Here is a 17165-nt window from a genome sequence, read left to right as displayed (position 1 = left end):
TTGATGTCTTCCGAGTCTGGGGAAGCTTGAGAGGGTTAGATGAACCATTCATTTCTGCTTACGGCTCTGACAGTGCATTGCCGTCATGAAACATCACCCACAGGTGTAAAACAATAGCATTTTGCACTTATGTCAGACTCATATTTTTTTACCATCACGAGACACTTGTCAGCCCAAAAGCACAAGCCCTTTCATAAACATTAATTTAGCCTCACCCCACATGCCAAGAAGAAGGAGTAAACAAACCCAAAAAGGGGAAACTGAGGCACTAAGCACCTCAAGTCTTTGACACATGCCAAGAGGAAGGCTGGCACTAGGGCACCAGTGAGTGGCTGTGGCAACAATGGGTACGTGTAGTCACCCCACCATAGAAGGGGAGCAACAAGGGTCCAAGGGCCTCCCTGGGTCTGGTGTGGCTTCTGTGGTGGGGTTTCACCTCCTTCTCAGTCTCCTGTTTGAGTCTTCAGAGCAGTGACTGGGCCTCAGAAAGCTTTGGGAAGGGAAGTGTGGTACAACAGACAGACCCTTCCCTAGGGGAGATATCTTCCCGCCTGGGGCTCACCCTTGACTTGCTGTATGACCTCAGGCAAGCCCAGTTGGCCTTTCTGGCCTCAATGTCAAAAGAGGGAGGATTGCATCTTCCCTGCGCCCCCAGGGCTGCCCAACACGTAAAACAGAATGTGAAATGAACTGGCTCCCCATAATGAGGACATGTGAATATAAGGGATTGCTGTTCCCGTCCCAGCAATCCGCCCATGCTCCAGGGTGCCTAAGCATACTGCAAAGGGTGCCAGGGCACAGTTCCTTTCTGCAGCCCTGCAGAGTTCAAACCTTTCCCACCCCTACTTTACCTCAGTCTTCTCTAGCACTTCAGTGTTCTCCTCTTCCTGGTCCTTTCTGACCCAGGGACCGGGAAAGATTTTTTCCTTTAGGAGCTGAGGAGCGCCAGCCCTGTGCTCAGCAGGCCTCCAGGTATGGTGGAAGACATCAAAGATGAGGGAGAATGGCCCACCTGCTAGGAACTTATAAAGAAGATGGGGCACAGGAAAGTGTTAACCCACAGCCCAGGGCAGTGTGCAGGAAGCACAGAGTACTGATTCAGACAAGAAGAGCCACTGGGAGGAGGAAGGTAAGTTACCCAGCAGCCAGGGAAAAGCTTGGGGAATGGGCAGTACAAGGGTGGTGAGAGGGGTCAGGGCTTACGGAAGATCTGAATGAAGGCATTCCTAGAGAAAGAACAGCCAGAACAATGGCTCAGTGACAGGTATGGATACGGCATGTTTGGGGGGCACAACAGAAACCTTCTAGGCAGGAGCACTGGGTGGGACTGGGGAGAAGAGGCAAAAGCATTTGGACTGACCCTCAGAGATGAAAGGCAGTGGGAAGGCTTGCACCAGGATAGGGGTGACTGCCCTAGGCCTAACTTCATTTTGGCCATACACCCATTTCCCTTAAGGCTTATTGGCCTGGCTAAAGGTATAGAGTCCTCAAAAGAAAGGAGACTAGTGCTGATTGAGCACCTACTGTGTGGCAGGCACTGAGGCTTACGTGCTTCGAGGGCATTTTCTCATTTAATCCTCACACAAAGGAACAGGTAGACCCTGTTAGCCTCATTTACAGGTGAGGAAAAGAAGGCTCCTGGGGAGAAATTCTCCAAGATCACACAGCTAGATGGAGAGCGAACCAACATTTAATTAAGGTCTGTCTGGCTCCCAAGCCTGAGTATTTTCCGTCACAATGCTGAAGGGTTCAAAGTTTTGGGCCTGATGAGGTTTCTCCTTCACTTCTCTGGAAGCAAGTCCTAATTTGGAAAAGAAATCCTTGAACAGGAAACTCCTACTTTCCCCTCAAATCCCAGCCATCCCTCCAGCCATTTCTTCCCTCTGCAGACAGAATCATGCATTTACAGAGAGGAGCAGAGGGGTGGGGGGTGGGAGGAGGTTAAAACTTTGTAAATAAAGAGAGAGACATTCAGATCAACAGCAAAGCTTCTTTTAGTCGACGGCGGGGGGGGTGGATTTTTAAGAGAACATGGAAGTTACGGGTTTGGTTGTGATGTGACAGACGCCCGGACTTAAATCCAGTTAATCTTTTTGGCCTTTAACACTGAGCACCACCCGATGCCGTGTTTCATAAAATAGGCTCCAAATTGCTAGGAGATTAGAAGTGTAGAAATAGCACAGCAATATTTTTAAACCAGAAATCATCCCCAGGCATTTGGGATGCCCCCAGGGTCACCACTGAAACTTAAATATCTGTTGCATCAACTCACTTGCTCTGCCTCTGCATCTGGCCACTAGGATTAATTCGTCAAAGGAAACTGGACACCCATGTATTCAACACCTATGGATCCCCATGGGCTAGGATGGAGGTGTCTGGCCAACTGAGGCTTCCTCCCAGGTGTGCACTAAATTATGCCTATGTAATCACTTCCAATCTTTATAAGTGACAGCCCAAAGGGACTAAAATATTAATATCTCACCACCTCCACAGGAAGAGGTGAGCCATTTTGTTCTCTTCCTTTACAATATTTACTCATCTCATTCACGGGACTTTTCACCCAGGAGCATCTGCCAGTTCTGAGGCCCCTGTAACAACCCTCACCCCTGGCAGGTGAGAGCCTGAAAGAGGTATCCATGCCTGGACACAGCAAGTGTGGATGGAAGGTAGCAGTGGGTCTTCAGGGGAGCAGGGTGGCGGAAGTGGTCAGGGCTGCCCTGCAGGACTGTCTGGGTCAATCGGAGCTGTCTGAGCTCGCTGTCTGGGTCACCACTCTATCCCCTTGACCTTGTGTAGCATTGGGCACTTAGCACAACAGTTAACCACTGAGACTGTGGTGGCAGGCTCCTCAGGTTTGAATCCTTGTGCTGCCATTTACAAGCTGTGTAACCTCAGGCAAGATTACATCTCTGTGCCTCAGTTTCCCCACCTATAAAATGGGGATGACTGTATCTACATCATGTTTGTTAGGTTGGATGAGTTCATATATACGATGGTTTCTTGTGTAAGTAAGTGCCTGGTACCACCTACATACTTTCTGCTGTTATAAGTATTATCATTATAGCAGGCAAGCAGTAAGTATTTGTGAAGTAAATATCCCACAACAAATATTTACCTTTCACCTACAATAACAACAACAACGTAAGACAGTAGTTCTCAAACATTACTATGTATAAGAACCACCTGAAGAGCTTGTTTAAAACGCAGACCCACCAGAAAACAGATTAACCAAGTCCATCATAGGGTCAGGAAGCTATTTCTGATTCAGGTGGTTCTCTGTCTACACTCAGAGCAATGTTCCTTAGGAAAAAAATAGATTTGCCATACTGGACTTCAGTATCACCTTTCCCAACAGTAGGCAGTTCTCATGGGCTTGGCTGAGAGGACATTAGCACGACATTAACTTAATTTTGTGATCAAGTTAACAAAATAATAGCACTGTAATCAACAACACCAAAATGTTGCAATAGCCACATCCAGGACGCACACAGAGTTTTTTATGCAGATGTGGCCTGGTAGGGTTTCCTAGATTAATCTGCAAGGTGATTACTCCACTGCATTTCCACACAAAGGCTTTCATCCCAGATACAGTGGTGGACAAAAGTAGGTTTACAGTTCTGAATACAAAAAACACAGTTTATTATTGTATTATTTATTATCATGTTATTTTCCATAAGGATAATTGTAAACCTACTTTTGTCCCACCCTATATATTATTTGTCTTCACTCTGATTGTCTTTATCTCACAATTGAAAAAACTGGAACGATCAACCAGAGGGACCCCAGCTCAACAACTATGGCCACCCAAACCCAGGCCAGCAAGTCAGGGTCTAGTTACAGCATCAGAAACCTGGCTGTTTTGTGTTTGTGCATCTTGAAGACTATCAGAGTCTAGACCCTGGGTGGGAGAAGGGTAAGTCTCCCCAGACAGCATCAGAGAATTTATAGGCAATCAGAGTTGGTAGTCTTCCTGGGACAAGATGGAGCAGCTGAGACTGAGTCCCATGCCTTCTGTCCATGGCTTCCCCCAAACCTGGTCTGCCACTATTTGCTTTACCACTATTTTCACCATGACTATGCCTACCATTTCTTTTTTAATCTACTTTATTGATTATGCTATTACAATTGGACCAATTTTTACCCCCTCACCACCCTCTGCCTGGTACCCCCTTCCCTCCATCAATCCCCCTCCTTAGTTCATGTCCATGGGTCATGCATGTAAGTTCCATTTCCTGTACTGTTCTTAACATCCCCCTGTCTATTTTGTACCTACACAATTATGCTTCTTAATCCCCGAAACTTTTCTCTGATTCTTCCCTTTCCCCCTCCTGATATCCCTGATATCAGCTGATATCCCTCCAACTGATCTCCATATCTATGGTTCTATTCCTGTTCTGGTTGTTTGCTTAGTTCATTACTTTAGATTCAGTTGTTGATAGTTGTGAATTTGTTGCCATTTTAATGTTCATAGTTTTGATCTTCTTATTTTTCTTAAATAAGTCCCTTTATCATTTCATGTAACAATGTCTTGGTGGTGATGAACTCCTTTAGCTTTACCTAGCCTGGGAAGCACTTTATCTGGCCTTCTATTATAAATGATAGCTTTGCTGGGTAGAGTATTCTAGGTTGTAGGTCCTTGCTTTTCATCACTTTGAATATTTCTTGCGAGTCCCTTCTTGCCTGCAAAGTTTCTTTTTAGAAATCAGTTGACAGTCTAATGGGAACTCTTTTGTAGGTAACACTCTGCTTTTCTCTTGATGCCTTTAAGATTCTCTCCTTTAACTTTTGGTATTTTAATTATGATGTTCTTGGTGTGGTCCTCTTTGGGTCCAACTTCTTTAGGACTGACTGTCTGAGCTTCCTGGACTTCCTAGAAGTCTATTTCCTTTGCCATATTGGGGAAGTTCTCCATTATTTTATCAAATAAGTTTTCAATTTCGTGGTCTTCCTCTTCTCCTATTTTTACCCCTATGATTCAGATGTTGGTATGTTCAGAGATGTCCCAGAGGCTTCTTACACCATCCTCATTATCTTGAATTCTTGTTTCTTCTTGTTGTTCTGGTTGAATGTTTATTTGTTTTTTATATTCCAAATCATTGATTTGAATCTGGCTTCACCCTCTTCATTTTTGGTTCCCTGTACATTTTTCTTTATTTCAGTTAGTATAAACTGCATTTCTTCCTTTATAGTGCCATACTCAATGAGTTTTTTGAGCATCCTGATCACCAGTGTTTTAAACTCTGCATCTGAAAGAGTTAGTTATCTCTGTTTTGTTTAATTCTTTTTCTGGGGTTTCGTCTGTTCTTTCATTTGGGCCATATTTCTTTATCTCTTCAATTTGGCTGCCTCCCTGTGTTTGTTGCTTTGACTACCTGTCTTAGTAGTGTGACCTATTGCAGAAAAGGCACCTGTAAATTGTGTGGAGTGAAGCTCTAGGTAATCGCCAGGGCAAGACAACACAACTCACCACTTTGTGGCTCTGTGTCAGGGAAGGATTCAGAGAGGGAACAGTGCTGTTGCCTGGCTTCCTCAGGTTTGCCTGGTACTCACCCCATTTCCAGTCACTTCACCCACTCCCCATATGTAATTGGTGCCCTTCCAGCTATTGCCCTAGAGCTGAATCCCAGAGTGGGTGGGTTTGTGTACATTCTAAGACCTTGTGGGCTCTTTAAGCTGAGTCTCCTGAACATCCAGCAGTTTCTTCTGCTGCCCCAACCCTCACTGGTCTTTACAGTCAGAAATTAGGAGGATTTATCCTCCTGGTGCTGGTACCCTTGGCTGTGCAGTCTGACCTGGGGCTGAGATTGTTCAATCCCAAGGTATCCTCCTGATTTTTACCTACCACACACAGATGTGGGACCACTCATTTCACCACTACCACCTCTTGGAGTCATACTGCTTCTCCTCACCTGTCTGCCTGTCTCCATGTCTCTACCCCCCTACACATTTGGGTGAGCGTGGCTTCTTTAAATCCTTGGTTGTTGGGCTTCCATACAGTTCGATTTTCTGACAGTTCTGGGTGTTGTTTTGAGGTTTAGTTGTAATTCTGTCTGTGGTTGCATGAGGAGGTGAAGCACGCCTCCATCTTGACTGGAAGCTTCATATTTGAATCTCATCGTTTCTTTTTAGCATTTTATTTGGTGTCAGGCACTGTGAGAAGCCCTTTACTTGCATTACAGTATGTTTGATCTTTATGACAACCCCTGTAATGAAGCTATTGCACAAGACCACATTTTACAGATAAGAAAACAGGATCTTAGAGAAGTCAAGTAATTTCCTAGGGCTGCACAGGTATTGGAGGCACAGCTGCATTTCCAACCCAGGCATCCCTTACTGCAGACTCACTTCTCAATGTGAACACTACATTCTTGACTTGGACTCCAGGGCGTGAACATATAATAAGGGGGTTCTCTAACAAAGGAGAGCAGTTTGGGGTATGAAATTCTGATTTATATGGGACTGCCCCAGACACCAAACATTTCATCCTAAGTATACCCCCCCTATACCCACTAAATGCTGGTAGTTCCCTACTCTAGTCATTAGATACCAAAATAGTATCCCACCTTCTCAATTTCCAAATGTCCCTAGAAAGGCAACCCTGCCCCCTTGAGAAACACTGCTTCAGTATCCAAGTGCTGCACCTCTGTCCATCACAAGCATGCTTCTTTTCTTTTTCTCCTTTTTTAAAAAAAGATTCTTAATACAAACAGTTCCTGTAACCAGGAACCAGAAACCTACAAGAACCAATGAGGATCGGCCATCCCTCAATCTAAAAGGCCCTTCACCATCGATTCCAGGAGAAATTATGAGCGACAGCTGACAGTCAAACAGACTGTCATCTTCTAGCCCCTTCTAGACAGGGCCTGTCAAAGGCAGGCTCCTTCTGGCCAGAAAGGTCTTTCTAGGGAGTCGGCTTAGACAGCACAGTTGTCCCCAGAGATTCCTAGATTTAGATTGTTAATGCTTAAAGGACTTAAAAGATTATTTTGTACAATCTCCTCCATTTACAGATAAAGAGAGTGAAGTCTAAAGAGGTAGAGCAATTCACCCCAGGTACACAGCTAGCCAAGTGTTCTGTCTTCACTGCTTTCAATTTTGGCCACTCTACTTTCAGAGCCAGCAACCCAGGAATGGAGAAACAGCATGCAGAAATGAAATGACAGCCATGAGGGAGCATTAGAGGAACCAGGATGCTGGGTGCCTAGAGGAGAGGCCTCAGGCAGGCAGCACATTTGTCCACAGCAGTCAAATAGTTATCAAGTGGAAGAGGGCTTTACCTAGAAACATGCAGCCTAAAAGGTGGAACCACAGCCAGTGAGTAGAAAGCACAAGAGCAAGACAGGGTTTGGCTGATTCAAGGGTAAGTCTGTAATAGCCAGAACTATATGACCAGGAGTGAACTGCTTTGAAAGAAAGGAAGTTTCCTGAGTCTGGAAGGGCTGGAGCAGAGGGAGAACCACTGCTGCTGAGGAAACTGCAGAGGGCTAAGGCATCGGATTAGAGGATGACCTCCAAGTCCTTGAAGGTGTCTTCCAACCTGGAAGATTTTTACCAGTGACAGTCACCCCAAAGCAAGTCTCCTATCTCTCACATGCCCAGGGCAGGTCCTCTGCCCTCCCCAGGCCCCATGGCTCTAAAAGGCCACCCCAGAAGCAATGTGTCCATGGCCCTGACTCAGCGGGGTTCTTAGGACCTAGATTCCATTAATTGCTCTCACCTTGATGGAAGTCACATAAGGTACGACCCAGAGCCTACTGATCTCCCCATAAGACTGTGGATTCTCGGCAGAGAGAATCACCCTCATGGAAGGGTTCCAGAGGACTATAGAGAAACTTGAATTTGAGGATTTGGGAAGGGAACTGAGGGAGGGAGGCTATTCCACTCTCACTGGGCACTGGGATCACAGAAGACTTGGCCAAGCCTGCTCCAAGTAGCCTGTTGCCAGTCTATATGTGCCTCATCTGCTGTGCCCTTGATGAAAAGCAAAGACTAAAAAAATTTCTGTATGGGGGGGGGGTCCTGAAAGTGGGAGCTAGCCATACACAGCTATGAGACCTTCATTTTCTCTATATGATGAAATGCCAGCAACTATACCTCATGTTTCAGCAGAGCATTTATAAGGCTGAAACTAATTTTTATGTGGTTTTTACATGTGTGTTTATATGTTATCCTGTTTAGTTTACAAAGTTTTGTCACATGATACAGAATGCATGACCCTCATCCGTTTTGCTCCCATGCAATAAACACCACTCTGTGGGACAGTCAGGACAGGGGTGATTTGCCCATTTTACAAATAAATGGAGGCATATAAACTCTTAGGTAATGTGGCTAAATTAGACAGGCTGACCTTTGTTTTCTAGTTCCATGGACAATGCTCCTTCTGATTCACACACACAGTTTAATGGATATGCAAGTAGTATTTGAATAACTTTGTTCTTAATGAAGATGGTGACCTTGGAAACTGTCAGTGCAAGCATCATGTACAGCAAGGGCACAGGGAGGTGGGGTCAGGGGGCTGAAAGGATGAGGGGAGTAGCAGCTGGATGGCAGGGGTGGTTCGCAAGGCTAATACTATTCATGCTAAACCAGCACTGGACAAACATCTGTTAAACAGGGCACACAGGCTGTCGTGCCCACAGCCTCCCCCATACTCATAGAACCCACAGGCTACAAACTGCTATGGGCAGCACTTGACCTCTGGATCACTCACTGCTTCTCTGTTGCTGACTGTGCCACGGAGGGTGGAGTGGTCTAGGGACACCCAAGGTCATAGGCTGTGAACAGTGTTCTTTATATACAAAACTACCTAAAAAACAGCGAGTCTCATCCCAGCATGGAGAGATACAGGAAGCCATCCAGCTACAAGTTATGGGGGCCCATCCTGTGTGGCCCATTTACATAGGCTTTATTGCAATAGACAGAGATAGCTCTTATGCTGCCAAATCATGGTAGAGATTTAACAAACAAATCCTAGCTTTTCTTTGGCAGGTAAGGGACTGGACATTGCTGCACCCTCAAATCCAAGTCTGGGGCCAACTTCTGCCCTTGACTTCTTCCCAGAGCACTGTTACCATCAGCCATAATCAGGAAAGGGACTGTGGTAAGTTCCCCCAAGGACATCCAGGTGCCTGCATAGTCTCAACTCTCTTGCTGAGGATGAATCCTGCAGGCTACCCAGCCAGGTGTCCCCTGCCCTGGTCACTTTTCAGTCTTTCTTACTGGTGCAAAGTCTAAGCCAGTTAACTTGGCCAAAAATGGCTCATCAATACCACTGCTGGAGACAGGATCTGAGGCTCTATTTGGTAGAGGTTGGAGTGGGGGAGGGAGAAGGTGGGAGCAGTGCAAAAAAATGAAGAGGTCTAAAGTTTATTGAGCATCAACTGTGCTCTGGCTAATTCACATGCATTATCTCATTTAATCCCATTTCATAGCTAGAGAAAGTGATGTTCAGAGAATCCCAGAGTTACATACATATCAAGTAAGTGCAAGCCAGGATATAAATGAAGGCTTTGCCTTGACTCCAAATTGCCACCACACCAGTGAGTTTCAGTCTTTTTTATTTTTTCTTCACAATTCCAATATATAAAATGCTCTGGTTAAAGGAATTGCTGGGAGGGAGTTTGAGCTTTGCCACCAGTCTGCCCTCTCTCTACTTCCAGCCATTCCCTACAGCTCCACTCCAAATCTTTGGAAAGCTCTGTGGGCTTCTGGATCAGTAGATGTGCCAAAAAAAAAAAAACACTGAGGGAGGCCTTGGAGCTGCATGCACCTGCCTGGTGGGTTTTGCTCAGTTCCGGGGAAATGCAGACAAACCCATTCCTGAAGCCACATTCTCACTGCATGCATCCCAGCAGGCTCCCTGGCAAGGAACACTCCAATAGCCCTGAAATGTTTGCTCCTAAAACACTACTCCCAACTCTTTACACACCTTTTCCTCTGTGACCACAGTGCTTTCTTTCCCATGCTCCTACTGGGATTCCACACATGGCTGGAGTGGGCTCAACAGTAGGCTCTATCCCTGGTCTCTCAGAGACCACAACTGCCTCCCAAGCTGGACAGTGAGAAACCAGGAGAGGAAAAGAACATTTTGCCTCACTTCACGCCCCCTCCCCATCAGTGGCTGCTTCTCTGTCTACTGATGATAGACCTAAGCACCAGAAGGTTCATAGTGGCTTTATTCCCACAGCTGATGTGCCCCTCTCTTCACTCTCTTCTTTATACAACCTAAGAGGGAAAAACCACACCCCAAGTTTGGTCTCCCTTTGATGACTCTGCCCATTGTCTCTCATCTCACCCCAACAGTAAGCTCCATGGCTGCTGGGCCAGATGAAGACCTCAGTGTGCATCCCAGCAGGCCTAAAACTTGGAGGCAAGAGAGATGCACTACCAAAAATACCATTCGTCCTCCCCACTCCTGCCTCACCCACATACCTTACAAGGAAAAAGCCACTGCCTGGCTGCTACTGAGATCAAGAAGCTACTCACTGGGGGCAAAGCTCTTGGCCTGGCTAGGTGAGCATGCAAATATGAATATAAATTCTGAATTATATGCAAATCCAGGGCCTGCCCTTGGGTTCCTGGCACCCTACGATCTCTGCTGCCAGTGGCTCACCCCATTCAGGTACCTGAGTGCTGACTAGTATGTACTATGCTAGGGGCTAACAAAACACTTCAGGACCTGGGGGCTCTTCCAATGGACTGCTTCGAATGTTCTCAAGAAACACCTTCTCTGAGATCCTGTGGGAGAGAAGAATCTTTCAGCCTGGCAGCCATACCCACCACCAAAAAAAACCCTATCTGAATATTCACCCTCCCTTCAACTCATCCACAAATAAAATCATCCTTCACCAGGTCCAGCAGGGGACCAAGCAAGTCACAAGAATGGAATTCCTGAAGACATGAAGAAGGTAAGCGAGGCCTTCTGGTCTACACCTCTTTGTCAAAGGCCAAGAGCCCATGAGATGCTCTGGACAGACGCTAATCCTATGACTGGGAGCTCCCAGCCTATCTGTTTGGGGGCTTGTTTCTTTAGCAAAACATCACTGAGCCAAACCTGGGTTTGCTTGCCCACCTCCTCCCCATCCGTCAATCTAAGAAAAAATAAGCCTCTCTAGCCTCTCCTGGGATCTGCCCAACTCAAGTGCTGCTGCCTTTGGGTCAACTGCTTACTTGGTTTTTATTTCTAATTGAGCTCCCCATTCTGCTGCAGAAACATATTAAAGGCAGCTGACTCTGATGCCCAGAAATATGAAGCATCTGAAAGGTTTGTTGAGCATCATAGCAGTTCCATTCTCTCCCATGTAATTCTAGCAACCAGAGCCTCTCTGCCCACCTGCCCCACCCCTAGGCTTACTGGTCCTTCATCCACATCCCTTAAATTGTGTTTGCCATTTCAAGATTCAAAACCCATTCTCTCCACTGCCCCTTTTTTAATTAGACACGGAACAGAATATTAGAGATTTTCTTAATGGTTTGACAAAACCTTTTAATTTGGTCTTCTCAAAAGAGGAGAACCATGAGTCCCCATTTGAGAGGCTGGGGTGGGAAATGAAAAAAATCAATGTAACCCATCATTTTGGCTTTTAGAAAACAGGAATTTTACTGCCGGGGAAGCTTGTTCTTTTACACAGTAAAAATGCAAATGCAGGCAACACAGATGCTGGCACGCTGGATATAACAACCGAGAGAGCCTCACTGGGGTTCATCTGGCTGCCTAAACCTGGATTTGTTTTGGCAATAATAAGGCAGTTATTGGAGACTCGATAACCAATTATTAAAACACCTCCCCAGTTCAGTTCTGGGGGATCAGCCTGAGCTCAGTCTTCACACACACACACACACACACACAAAGGTATTTCAGGAGGACTGGAAATAACAGAATCTTAAAACACATTCAATAACTGCTAAATTCCATCCAGAGGATGAGCCATCTCATCTTGTTTTCTCCTCCTCCTCTCTCTCTGCCTCCTCCCGCTCCTCACAGATGGACGTACAAATTATTGCAGGAGGATATTGTTTTCTGTAACAGGCTTGAACATTCACATTTACATTTTCCTTGGTGCCGCGGGGGTGACTGGCAACGGGAGAGAAAAATACACCAAACCCCATCTCCCCAGCTCTCACCACATCGCATCTTCCTCCAGCCACCTCTGCCACCCCCACCACCATGCCACCCCAAACAGAACAGGCCCTGGGGACCAATCTGGCACCTAAGACCCAATTAAGGCACTAAGGAAAAGAAAGCCCTGTCTGGCCAGTCACCCTGGCGCCCAACACAGATGCTGCTGGAGTGGCTGAACCGTGGAAGCGCCAGGGCTCTGCAGACAGAAAAGCCACTTAGGTGCTGCCTTACCTAGCACCAACAACCTACCTACAGTGGCAACTTTCTTCTCAAGTTGGAAAGGATTTTACTCCTCAGTCTCTTCTGTGGTTTTCTGGGCTTTTCTCCACCCCCACCTCCATCTGCTCCCTCCCTATCAAATAACTTGAGCTTCATTTATTAATGCTCAGCTCTGGGAGGGAGAGGGGAGAATCCTTCAGGTTTTGCTAAGGGACCTCCACTCCTGGAGAATGGGCTGCTCTGGAAGAGGTCTCCAGAAAGAGGATGTGGGAGGAGGTTGAGGACAAAGCTGAGCAAGTGTGTGGCAGCAGCCCTGGCCTGTGCTTTCTCACCAGACAAATCGGAAAAGGGGTGGAGGGTGGAGAGAGAAATAGTGAGAGAGAAAGCTGCTGCTCCTCACCTTATGTATTTTTAATATTAATGTAATTAAAGCTGCAAGCCAAACCAGCCTGCGGGGGTGGAGGGAGGTAGGAAGAGCCTGGAAAGAAGAAGACTGAGCTGTGTGTTGGAGGATGTCAGGGGAACATTAATGTTAGGCAGCCTTCTTGCTGCCCTAAAGTAGGATGAGAGGGTGCTGTACAGAGGGTAAGGGGTTAACAAACCTATCCAGACTTTGGTGTGTCAATCAGTGGCCCCACTGAGAGTAAGAAACTCACCCCTCACCGCTCACCAGACCTCTAGGTGAACCCCAGCAATATCTTGGCCTTCAGTCTGGCTTCCATACCGGGCGGTATTGACAAATAAAATAAGGGTTACTCTCCTCCCCCAAAGCCATCGGATACCGCAGTAAGCTCCAGCAGGTTGCCGGCTCCAGACCCCAGGGGCGTGGACACTGCATTGATAGACTGGACCCCCTCCCGCGCATCAACCTTTTGTTGATTGTCCTTCCCCTGTCGCCTAGGGGTCAAGAGTTGTAGCTCCTCCAGGGCCGCCACCGAGGCCAGGCGGGGAGAAACCGCCCCCAGGGCGTAAAGGAGAAAAGTTAGAGGGCTGAACTGAACGCTGAGCTTGTATAGCCTGTGTGCTTCGCCGCGCAAGGGCGCGGAGTTTAGCCATCTGCGCGCCCCGGGGCACGTCCTCTACCACAGACTGGAAGCCGGACCGCCAGGGACAGCTTGGTCCCGACTTAGTGCTCAGGTATCGTGGTCGGTAATTTCTGCCCCCTTCTAATTCCCAGTGCCGGCTATTGCAAGGATCAGGTGCGCAACGCCCCAGCAGCAGGTCTGGACATGCCGGACACCTGAACCCACCCCTAGCAACGCTTTCTCTCCGAGGAAAGTGACACGCCCCCCCACTCCTGACCGAAGACCCGTCCCCAGGTCCGGCTGACCAGGTGCCAAGCGGAGAATCTTGCACCTTGGGGCGCGCTGCTTGAGCAAGCTAAGGCGGAGCCTGGGCTAGTGTGGGGGCAGGGGGTGAGGTGGGGCTCGGGGAAAACGTCCTCTGGGTTTGGAGAACAAACTTGCTATCCGAGGGACCCCAGTCCTCGGGGTTCCCAGCTCTCAAGACCCCCAGCCCTTCCCGCCCTGCATCCAGCCAGGGCTCGAACGAGCGCCTTTCGGTGCGGCGCAAGGTGTCAGGGGCGGCAGAGGGGCGCACGGTGGCAGAGGAGTAAACCTTGGAGTCCGAGGCCGGATTAAGCGAGGACTCCCATGTGGACACTCACGACCTGAGGACCCCTCGGCTCGGAGGGCACTCCGGGGTCCCAGTGCCACCAAGCCGCAGGCAGCGGGCAAGAAGCTGGGGGAGGGGTCTGGGGCAGAACTGCGGCCCCGCAAGGAACCCGAGATGAGGGGCTCCTGCACCACCACCTCGACACCAAAACGTCAAGAGCGGTAGTCTAGCGGAGCGGTCTAGGGCGGATTCTCACCTGGCCCCTCGCTGGGTGCTGGCCTTGTCCCGGCTACGACCTACCCAGGGCCAGGCACCGGGTCATTGCCCCCGGACATCTGGAGCCCGCTAGGCACCCCGCCTGGCTTTCAGCCACGCGCTCCCCGGCCCGCCGCCTCCGCTGCCCTGGGCTCGCGCGGGTCTCACCTTTGTGTAAAGAGTCCAGGAGCAGGAGGAAAGTTACCAGCCACATGCCATAAAGAGGCCCTATTCTCCGGGGAGGTGGTCCAGTGGCCGGCCGTGCGGCAGCGCCTCTCCCCAGCTCAGCGCGCTCGCAGCCGCCCGCACTCAGCGCCCGCTGGATCTGCTCCTCAGCCGAGCGCTCGGCGGCGGCTCCTCCCTCCTCAGCTCCCTGGCTCCTGTCATCCGCGGGGCTGGGCTAGGCGGCCGCTCTCCCCGCCCCCCCCCCACCCCCGCGGCTCCCCGGGGCCTGAGAGCCGCGCTAGACTTGAGCCCAGTAAGCCCCCAGCCTCACAAGCCAAGGCACAGAGGCGGGGACTCCGGCCATAGGTCCCTGGTCGGTGTTCGCCGTCTGGGAGGCAAAGGGTCCCTGCCACCCACTGACTCAGAGCCTGCGGTCGCGTACAGGCGAGTCATAAGTGTGCCAAGAGCCCGCCATGCTCGTGCCAAGGATACCCTGTATCTCCTGGCCCAGTCAGCTGAGGCCAGTGCTTCCTGCCTCTTTCAGACTCGGTTTACCCCCATAGGTGGGGGAGTAAGGATGCTCTCAAAAAAAAAAAAAAAAAAAAAAAAAAAAAACCAGACTAAGATCCTTCGGTGCCTGTCAGTGCTATCTTCACCTGAAAGCTCAAAGGTGCCCGTCTTTCCAGCCCCTGGATCCTTCCGCAGTCGACCTCCTGGGAAGTCCCAGCCGAGGCCGAACTCCCCCAGCAGTCTGCTGAAATTTTGCTCAGCACTTGGCACCTGGGGACTATTTAGACATTATCTGCAACACATAGTTCAATGTCTGCTGTAACTTCCTTCTGGAGACCTCTAAATGGAAGACAGGACCATCCAAATGATTTGAGGAATTAACAGAAAACAGTGACTGCACAGCAATGTAGTGCAGCAAACAAAGATTGTTTTAAGGCAGACAAAAGCTAAGATTTCCTTAGCAGTTAATAATGACATGCACTGAATTTCACATCTATTTTACTGTAGACTCAGTTTCTAATTAATGCTTATGTATCTTCCATCACTTAACTGTGTATATAATATTAAATTCCTTTGAAACTGAAACATAAATAAATAAATAAATAAATAGTTCAATGTCTACTGTGACTCTTGTATCTTCCCTCCTGTATCCTTCCCCAACCCCAGCTCACCAAACAAAAATTGGTTTCTTCCTTATACCAATCCGCACAAAGTTGGTGTAAAATTGAATAGGGCTCGAGTGAAGGTATCTTCTCAGTTACCAAATAAACATTGAGCACCTGCTGAGTACCAGGCACTGGGTTAGGCACTGGAAAAAGGCTGGATGAGTCAGGTCAGCTGTGAAAAGGCTGCTGTGGTTGAGAAGCCCTCCTTATATTGCAATTCTAAAATAAGGGCCCAAGCAGGATGCAGAGAAGGGATCCACAGCAGGCCTGAGAACAGAATAAGCCAGGACTGAACCTCCTCTCATAAAGGGTAGTGGAGGCCCCCTTGATGCGCCCTGGCCACTTGGCCGGGCGTGCTTTTGACCCAGTTCTCTGACGTGTGCAAGAAGAGGGGAGTGTGAAGGAGGAGGGGTGGTAGAGAGGGGGCTGTTTAGCTTTCCTTGACAGAGGAAGAACATTTACTTCCCTAAAATGTCTTTCCCGAGATCAGATAAGAGAAGTAGGACTCCTCATTCCCCATTTTTACCAAGATATCCCTGGAGATTTTAACTAAAATTTTAGAAATGCGTATTTACCTTTTTAATATGTTAAAATATACATAAAAATGACCACTTTAACCATTTTCAAGTGGTATTTAGAACATATATAATATTGTGCCACCATCACCACTATCCATTTTCAGAACTTTTTCATCATCCAAACAGAAAGTTTGTGCTCCTTAAACAGTAATTCCCCATTCTCCCCAGGGGTAACTTCTAATCTACTTTTACATCTCTATGAATTTGCCTATTTTAGGTACCTCATAATGTAAGTGGAATCATACAACATTTGTCCTTTGGCATCTTATTTCACCTAGTATAATGCCTTCCAGGGTCATTTATGTTGTAGTACAGACCAGAATTTCGTCCTTGTTCATGGTTGAGTAGTATTCCATTGTAGGTATCGACCGCATTTTGTATAACCATTCATTTGTGAATAGATACTTCCACTTTTTGGTTGTTGTGAATAATGTTGCTCTGAGCATGAATGTACAAATATCTCTTCCTCTGAGATCCTGCTTCCAAATCTTTTGGGTACCTAGAGGTGAAATTGCTTGATCATGTGGTAATTCTATTTTTAACTTTTTGAGGAACTGCCAAGTGCATTTTTTGTATAACATTAAGTATAAAGGGCTCCCACCCACAATTGTTCCCTGTAATCCTCACCAGATCATTTGAAGCTTTATCACCCCCATCAAAAACAGGTGAGAAAATTGAGGCTTAGCTCTTCAAGGTCACCTCCATTTGTATCTCAAGCAAGACTAGAACCCAGCTCTCCTGGCTCCAAGGCAGAGCTGCTTGCTTTAAACTGTGCTGCCTCTGCTTTATGATGCTAAGTCACACTCTAAAGTGGATGCTTTTTCACTAGCCGTTTTGTCCTCTGTAAACAGACTGCGCATAGTTGTTTGAGATGACCCAACCTAACCCTCTGCTTTATACGTGTAGAAAGAGGCCCAGAGTGAGGAAGCCCTGAACCTGCCTTAGGCCTTGCAGGCAGTGACAGTGTCTCCAGCCTTCCAACTTCACTCTCTTCCCTCACCACCCCCAACCTCCTGGTCTCATTCTTCCCTCATGCCC

The 17165-nt window shown here is 47.9% G+C and overlaps 1 protein-coding gene across 1 annotated transcript in view; it reads right to left on the bottom strand.

The window, feature by feature from the left end:
- Window positions 1-14546, bottom strand: part of DSCAML1 (DS cell adhesion molecule like 1) — a 360723-nt gene extending 346177 nt beyond the window's left edge. The window contains exon 1 of the mRNA XM_037057511.1: window positions 14378-14546. Within this exon, the coding sequence (XP_036913406.1) occupies window positions 14378-14423 (46 nt within the window). The 5' untranslated portion in view covers window positions 14424-14546. The remainder of the gene's footprint in view (window positions 1-14377) is intronic.
- Between the last annotated feature and the right edge of the window lie 2619 nt (window positions 14547-17165).

This window comes from Sturnira hondurensis, unplaced genomic scaffold (assembly GCF_014824575.4).
Source record: "Sturnira hondurensis isolate 20B ecotype Veracruz unplaced genomic scaffold, ASM1482457v3 Scaffold0009719, whole genome shotgun sequence".
In the NCBI taxonomy this organism is placed as follows: domain Eukaryota; kingdom Metazoa; phylum Chordata; class Mammalia; order Chiroptera; family Phyllostomidae; genus Sturnira; species Sturnira hondurensis.
Note: the sequence above shows the minus strand (reverse complement) of the source record. Positions and strands in the feature narration are given on the sequence as shown.